The sequence below is a fragment of the Herpailurus yagouaroundi genome, unplaced genomic scaffold (assembly GCF_014898765.1).
Source record: "Herpailurus yagouaroundi ecotype Mexico unplaced genomic scaffold, PumYag 161, whole genome shotgun sequence".
In the NCBI taxonomy this organism is placed as follows: domain Eukaryota; kingdom Metazoa; phylum Chordata; class Mammalia; order Carnivora; family Felidae; genus Herpailurus; species Herpailurus yagouaroundi.
The window spans coordinates 15,504,894-15,513,780 of NW_024412402.1; the positions used below are offsets into that span (position 1 = coordinate 15,504,894).

The 8,887-nt window shown below is 39.5% G+C and overlaps 1 protein-coding gene across 1 annotated transcript; it reads left to right on the forward strand.

The window, feature by feature from the left end:
- The first annotated feature begins 247 nt into the window (after positions 1 to 247).
- On the forward strand, positions 248 to 1,168 carry LOC121035268 (olfactory receptor 10G9). Its single transcript, XM_040482801.1, has one exon. The coding sequence runs from the start codon at positions 248 to 250 to the stop codon at positions 1,166 to 1,168; it is 921 nt and encodes a 306-aa protein (XP_040338735.1).
- Positions 1,169 to 8,887: the final 7,719 nt, after the last annotated feature.

Below are 8,887 nucleotides of genomic sequence, written 5' to 3' on the forward strand. Positions count from 1 at the left end.
TCTGACTTTCTACTGCATACATCTGTGTGCACCTTCCTTTGTGTGCGTGTGGGGGGGAGAGAGGATGATGATGGATCATTCTATCATTTTTACCAAATAAGTTTTGTAACAGGCAAAGTTGAGGTTAACTTTAGGATGATCTACTATGGATGATGCAGTTGCCACATGAAAATGGGTTTTCAGTTTTCAATGAAATTCTGGGTGCTTTCTCTATATTCTTTAGGGAGAGGTGCCAAAGGCGTGGAAAATGAGAAACATGAGCGTAGTGACAACGTTCATCCTCACGGGTCTTCCCCATGCACCAGCACTGGACATCCCCCTCTTCGGAATCTTCTTGGTGATTTATGTACTCACTGTGGTGGGGAACCTCCTCATCCTGCTGGTGATCACGGTGGATTCCCACCTCCACACTCCCATGTACTATTTCCTGGCCAACTTGTCCTTCATCGACATGTGGTTCTCCACCGTCACTGTGCCCAAAATGCTGATGACCTTGGTCTCCCCGGGAGGCAGGGCCATCTCCTTTCACAGCTGTGTGGCCCAGCTCTACTCCTTTCACTTCCTGGGGAGCACCGAGTGTTTCCTCTACACAGTCATGTCCTACGACCGCTACCTGGCCATCAGTCAGCCGCTCAGGTATGCCAGCCTGATGGGTGGGAGAGCGTGTGCCCTCCTGGCCACCACCACGTGGCTCAGCGGCTCTCTGCACTCTGCTGTCCAGACCACACTGACCTTCCGCTTGCCCTACTGTGGGCCCAGCCAGATCCAGCATTATTTCTGTGACGGACCACCCATCCTCAGACTGGCCTGTGCAGACACATCCTTGAACGAGAGGGTGATCTTTGTCAACATCGGGGTAGTGGCTTCGGGCTGCTTTCTCCTGATAGTGCTGTCCTATGTGTCCATCGTCTGTTCCATCCTGAAGATCCGCACCTCCGAGGGGAGGTGCAGAGCCTTTCAGACCTGTACCTCCCACTGCATTGTGGTCCTTTGTTTCTTTGTTCCCTGTGTTTTTGTTTACCTGAGGCCAGGCTCCAAGGATGCTGTGGACGGGATTGTGGCAGTTTTCTACACTGTGCTGACTCCCCTTCTAAACCCTGTGGTGTACACCCTGAGGAACAAGGAAGTGAAGAAAGCTCTATTGAAGCTTAAAGACAAAGTAACATAGTCTCAGAGAAAATAAACACTGGAAAGTAGATGTGCCTGTTGAAAAAAGTAGTAGTATAATTTAGTCATCACCATGAAATTTATTACATGTGTAGCTCAGTGTTAAATGTTGTCCAAAACCATCTACTCAGCAATATTTGTTTCATGGATTTGTCTGAGGAATTTTCAAAAATCACAATTAAATTTTTGTTTATGATGAACATGCTTAAATTTTGATCTATCAATGCATGTCTCTGTAAAAGGTTTATCTTTTTTTCCATTTCATTGAGATACAATCCATATACCATTGTTTTTGCCTTCTTAAAAAAAGTTAAGTATTCTGGTTGGATGTTGGACACACAGGGTTGCATTAGGTCACATGCCTAAGTCTATAATATGCTTTTTTTTTTTTTTTTTTTTGCTGAAGTCTTCTGTACACAACAATTTACAATCCTGGGCATACCATTTAAGGACAGCAACAAATATCAGCATCACTTACTCATGGTTGCAAGGGTGCAACTAACTGCTTTCTCAGTCTTGTTAGTGGCTGTGTGTGTGTGTGTGTGTGTGTGGTGTGAGGGTGTCCCAGTGTGACCACCCCTCTTCCTGGTACATCACAACCGTGCTAACCATGCCCATACTACAAGAGTTCTAAGCTCAGAGCAGCTCATTATCTCCCTAGGCGGGTCTGCCAGGACAGGCTGTGGTGCTGACGTGCTCTTCTCAGTGACTGCAAACAGTCTTCACCTTGTGAGAGCCCTGCAGTTTCCCTGGTTGGGTGAGGCAGATGAGGATGAAGTTAAGGGCAGAAACCACTCATCTCCGTCACATACTCTGACCTTGAATTCCTGTGCTAGCTGACCAGATAGTATTGGATAGCAGATAGATCAAACCATTTGATGCTGGATTCTTTTACTGCAGCTGGTGGCTGCTGGTCATCTGCCCAGGTAGCTGCCTCTCCTACCATCCTAAGGTCTTGGAAATTTAGCTGCACCAAACTACAAACTGCTTTAGGACAGGAGCACCCCACATTGCAGGCTGGGGCCAGTGATGTTTCCGGTGTAAAAGGTAGAAAAGTGAAAATATATTTAAGGAACGTGTCATCATGGGGTTTCAACATATTTCTTTTCCAAATCAGGAAAAAAGTCTAGGGGGACAAAACACTGTAAAAGTACTTAATGTCGAGCTACATAGTTCATACTTGTGGGCTTCCACATATAACGGATGAAATGCTGTATTTGCATCCAAACAAAAACAAATATTGGCTCACATGAGTTTGGAAATAATTTTATGCTCTGTACCTCAATTTTCTATCTCAAAAAAAAAAAAAAGACTCTCTCTCGGGGAACCTGGGTGGCTCAGTTGGTTAAGCGTCTGACTCTTGATTTCAGCTCAGGTCATAATCTCATGGTTCATGGGATCATCGAGCACAGAGTTGAGCTCTGTGCTGATAACGTGGAGCCTGTTTGGGATTCTCTCTCCCTCTCTCTGAGCCTTCCCATGGGTGCTCTCTCTCTCTCTCTCTCAAATAAAATTAACATAATAATAATAAAGACTTCAAAATACTGTTATGAGGATTAAATGAGATTAAATAGAAGTGGCTTGAGTGACACTGATTCATAATAAATTCTTTTTTTAAGTGTTTATTTATTTATTTTGAAAGAGAGAGGGCGGGGGAAGGGAATTGAGAGAGAGAAAGAGAGAGAGAGAGAGAGAGAGAGAGAGAGAGAGAGGGAATCTCAAGCAGGCTCCATGCTGTCAGCGCAGAGGCTGATGTGGGCTCAGTCTCACGAACCGTGAAATCATGACCTGAGCCAAAATCAAGAGTGGGACACTTAACCAACTGAGCCACCCAGGTACTCCTGATTCATTACAAAATCCTAACTAAAGTCCTCAAATTCGATCCTGGGGCCACCAGCCAGATAGCCTGATTCTCAGAATTATTCTCTACACAAATTGTTTTCATGATTCCCAGCCACTGAAATAGTATTTTTGAAGACGCATGAATGTTGCTTTCTTTAAATCACCTTAAATTATACATAATAAATTACTGTAGCTAATTGTGGACAGTTTAATCATTCTGATTAATTAACTATTTTCATAAATGTGGTACTCCTATGTTTACTATTTTCAAGGAATTTAACTGTAGGAAAATACTTAAAGGGTTAAAATGATAAGAAATGAAAAAATATATATAATAAATGAAATTATTCTAGAATAATTCAGAGGCAGAAACAGTAAACAATATTGAGCTTGGGATATACTAGATACTTCATAAATTAATCATTTAATTTATTAAATGAACTCTATTGATGTGGGAAACAAAGGCAGAAATTGCAGATAAAATTAAATTTCTGTATAACCTGCAGCCCATTGACAAATACTTGAGGCAGACAGAGTAAAACATTTCTCCAGAACTCCCTACTGTCTTGATGCTAATTCTTTGCTAGAGGGACAAACAGCCTTAGCTTGACAATATCTGGGCCTCTAGGATCCTGTGAGCCTTCTTTAGCATATGCAAATCTCACTGGAAACTTCCCCCGAACTTTACTTCCCCCAACTCCATAGTATATAACCAGTGTCTCCTGATGGTCTCTGGGCAGCTCTTTCTGACCACGGGTCCTGTCCCTGTGCTTTAATAAAATCACCTTTTTGCACCAAAGGCATCTTCAAGAATTCCTTCTTGGCAATTGGCTCCGGACCCCACGAACCCCACTGTCACCCCAAAATATTCTCAGCATCTGTGAGATAGGTTCTGTTATTATATACATTGAGAAAATAAAGAAGGTTAAATTACTTGGTAAAATTCACACACTAGCAAGGAATATGGTTTAATTTCAGACTATCTGGCACTAAAGCCCATTGGTGTTAAATTCTACTATACATTATGATCGCTAATTTCAGGAACTTTCCATTTTGTGAGGAACAGAGCAATGTCAATGAACATCAATAATTACTAGAATCACAGAACAGATTTTTGAATAGTTATGTACATTTTCTATATCCAATGTAGGATTTTTTAAGAAGCTACATTTTCCCTCATTGACTATGAAAAGTGCATTATCTACCCTACCTCCACCTAACTGAGGTTGTAAGTGCTTCATCGCTTGATATCATTCCATCTGTTTATTTACGTATTCCACATTAAGCTGTGGATTCCTCTAGGAAAAATACTGTCATAGCTCTGTAGTAATCTGCTGACATAAATCTTGGTCTGTTTTCTTTAGAATGTTCTCCCTGCTACAGACCTGTTCTATTTCCAAATATTTACTTTTTGAGGGACCCAGCTTCTGATCCGCACTCATAATATTAGACATCATTCTTAAACAGATGCCTTCTTTCCCTCCATGCAGTTCTACCTTCTTTGTTCAAGTCCCTGATAACTTTAGTTCATTTGATCTTTCCATTTGGAGTTAAAGCTATTACATCAAACTTCGCATATCCAAACCAAAACTTTTTTTTTGCGTCTTCTTCAACGTTTGTCTCTCTGTGGTATGATTGGCAACCTAAAAGCTACCCCGAAACTCGAAGGTTTTCCTATAGTCTCTGCTCATATATTTATTCATGAAATTGAAAAAGGGGTAAGAGAAGAAATGGAGAAAGATGATGGAGGAAAGATGGCATGAGAAAGCTCTGAAAAATAAAGAAAAAATGTTGGATAATTTTAATGTTCAATAATGAATCATTTACATTATCAAATAATAACTGGGACAACCTTATTTTGTAAATATTTCATTGTTTTGTGATTATGCCCCAAGAGCTATTAGGACTGTTTTTAAAAGGGGGGAAATGAAAAAAAAGAATAAAATACTGGAAAATTGGTGTTTGCATTCCACATAATGAATAATGAAATCTGAGCAAATTTCTCATCACATTGACCCACACTCTGATGTATCCTCTTAGGTTTTTCCTCAAAATAGCAGCTCTGCAGTATTGAACTTGTGTATTGAGGCTCATTCTTAGTGATGTCATTGCACTGCTAACCTGAATTTTTAAAATATTGTTTGGTAATAGCATGATGTGTCTGATTGATTCCTTGAAGCTGTATTTTCTGAGTTTACTGGTAGTTGAACATGGTCTCTATTATAGAAGTAGCAGCTCAGTTGGAAGAAGTAAATAACTAATATAGAAAGAATCTTGCTCAAATCTGGAATAAACAGGGTGACTTTTTTTTTTAAATTTTTTTTTCAACGTTTATTTATTTTTGGGACACAGAGAGACAGAGCATGAACGGGGGAGGGGCAGAGAAAGAGGGAGACACAGAATCGGAAACAGGCTCCAGGCTCTGAGCCATCAGCCCAGAGCCCGACGTGGGGCTCGAACTCACGGACCGCAAGATCGTGACCTGGCTGAAGTCGGACGCTTAACCGACTGCGCCACCCAGGCGCCCCAAACAGGGTGACTTTTTAATCAATCAATCAATTAATTAATTTTGAGAGAGAGAGAGAGAGAGAGAAGCACGAGTGGGGGAGGGGCAGAGAGAGAGAGGCTCCACACTGTCAGTGTGGAACCCGATGTGGGGCTCGAACTCATGAAACACAAGATTTTGACCTGAGCAGAAGTCAGATGCTTAACCAACTGAGCCAGCCGGGTGCCCCAGGTGACTTTTTAAAATTATTCCTATGCTGATACTTGTTCATTCAGTCATGCTTTTTCAAATAATTAATCAATGCCATAAGTCCTTCGACAATTTAATTTAAGTGACTTCTGTATTTAAGGCGCATGGAATACAGTGTTAAGACAGAATCTGTGCTCCAGAACTCCAGAGTCCAATGGGCAACACATAAGTAAACAAATGAATCTTACAGTGTCCTAAAGTATATATGAGGTGCTACAGTAAACTACATGGCATCTAACACAGATTAGGTAGTAGATTGAATTACCAGGTGAAAATAAAGAAAATTACGTGTACAGGTAACAAAAGCTTGCTTCAACCACACAACTCATAATAATTACTACATACAGTGTATGAATAATACAAGCTTTCTATTCCTTCTTATCTCTCAAATAGTCCTTTCAGGATAAGTTATTATTGTGTTGTATATTCTTAAGTTACTTATGGTTCTAGTAGTGGTAAAAACTTTCCATTTCTTAATGTCTCCAAATATCATTATTTCACACTCATTCTTTTTTTTCAATGTATGAAATTTATTGCCAGATTGGTTTCCATACAACACCCAGTGCTCATCCCAAAAGGTGCCCTCCTCAATACCCATCACCCACCCTTCCCTCCCTCCCACCCCCCATCAACCCTCAGTTTGTTCTCAGTTTTTAAGAGTCTCTTAGGCTTTGGCTCTCTCCCACTCTAACCTCTTTTTTTCCCTTCCCCTCCCCCATGGGTTTCTGTTAAGTTTCTCAGGATCCACATAAGAGTGAAAACATATGGTATCTGTCTCTCTCTGTATGACTTATTTCACTTAGCGTAACACTCTCCAGTTCCATCCACGTTGCTACAGAAGGCCAGATTTCATTCTTTCTCATTGCCACGTAGTACTCCATTGTGTATATAAACCACAATTTCTTTATCCATTCATCAGTTGATGGACATTTAGGCTCTTTCCATAATTTGGCTATTGTTGAGAGTGCTGCTATAAACATTGGGGTACAAGTGCCCTTATGCATCAGCACTCCCGTATCCCTTGGGTAAATTCCTAGCAGTGCTATTGCTGGGTCATAGGGTAGGTCTATTTTTAATTTTTTGAGGAACCTCCGCACTATTTTCCAGAGTGGCTGCACCAATTTGCATTCCCACCAACAGTGCAAGAGGGTTCCCGTTTCTCCACATCCTCTCCAGCATCTGTAGTCTCCTGATTTGTTCATTTTGGCCACTCTGACTAGCGTGAGGTGATATCTGAGTGTGGTTTTGATTTGTATTTCCCTGATGAGGAGCGACATTGAGCATCTTTTCATGTGCCTGTTGGTCATCGGATGTCTTCTTTAGAGAAGTGTCTATTCATGTTTTCTGCCCATTTCTTCACTGGGTTATTTGTTTTTCGGGTGTAGGGTTTGGTATTTCACACTCATTCTTGATAATTGCTTAGCATTCAATTATGTTTTTATTTTTTATTGAAATACAGTTGATACACAATGTTGTATTGGTTTCAGGTGTACAACCTAGCGATTCTGTAGGTTTACACATTATGCTCTGCTCACCATAAGTGTAGCTGCCATCTGTCATCACACAGGCTATTACAATATCACACTCACTATATTTCCTATATTGCACCTTTCATCCCCTGACTTCCTCATTCCATCCCTGGAAGCCCTCACCTCCCATTCCCCTACATCAACTTCACCCACCCCCCAGCCCCTCTGGCAACTATAAGTTTGTTTTCTGTATTTATTAGCATATAATTCTTGATTGTTACCTCCTCACGCTCTTCACAGCCACTTCCTTGCAGTCTTGGCACTTTATTTCAATATTTGTTGATTTGTATCATTGCTGAGGCTCAGTCAGCTGTTAAAATATTATTTCATTGAAGAATAACTTGCTAATAGCAATTTCCACAAGACATATATTTTGAAGCTCTTTTGCCAAGTTCATAAGAATTTGGGATTTTTAATATTTTCCTGTTAAATTGACTCTTTTATCTTTATAAAATGCCCTTTATACTCAGCCACAAAACGAATGAAATCTTGTATTCGTGACAACATGGATGGACCTAGAGGATATTATGCTAAGTGATACAAGTCAGACAGAGAAAGACAAATAACGTGCGATTTCACTTACGTGTGAAATCTAAAAAACAAAACAAACAGCACAAACTCCAACAAGCAAACAGTGAAACAGAAACAGGCTCTACCAATAGCAAACAGGCTCAAATAGAGAACAAGCTGGTGGTGTCAGAGTGGGGGGCGGGCAGCTGGGGAGTGCGGGGATGAGCAAAGTAGGTGAAGGGGATAAAGAAGTAAAAACTTCCAGTTATAAAATAGTAAGTCATGGGGATTAGAAGTAGAGCATATGCATAATTTTGTATAGTGACTGATGGTGACTCAACTTACCCTGGTGAGCATTTCCTGATGCAGATCATTGTCAAATCACTTATAACTAATATTGTATGTCAACTACATTTAATAAAAATTTTAAAAAATATCCTTTTTTTTTCCTACTCTGTTGCTTTCCATTTTTTAATTTCCATTGTTTGTATTTAATGCAGTTTCTTACGAACTAGATATGATTAAGAATTTTAAGGCTGTCTGTGATATTTTTATTTTATTTGCCATGGTTACTGTTTCTGTAATTACTGATATAGTTAGGTTTTAGTCGAACATTTTGCTACTTGTTTTCAGTTCATACCTTAAATTCTTTTTTCTTTATTCCTGTACTTTTTCTGTCTTCCTTTGTATTAATCAAAGTATTTAATGTACTAATCAAGTTTTTTCATTATTTTATTTGCTTTTTTGTTATTTAAGTATTTTCTTTTTCTATTATCTTTTTATGATATTTAGCATAATATTTAATAATTTAATTTACTTAAATTAGCACTTTTACCACATCCTATATAACCCAAGTCCCTTACAGTCATTTGATTCCATGTAGCATCTTATATACTTTTATATTTTGTCCTATATTTTATTTCTAAATATATTATAGGCCTTACAGGACATTATTATTGGCGGTTTATTAATTAATTGACTTGTATTAGTATGGTGCTTTAAATAGTCAACAGTGTTTTATATTTACTTAGATTTTCCCTTTCCAGTGTTTTTTACTCCTTCTTATACTTTGATCTGGTATCAT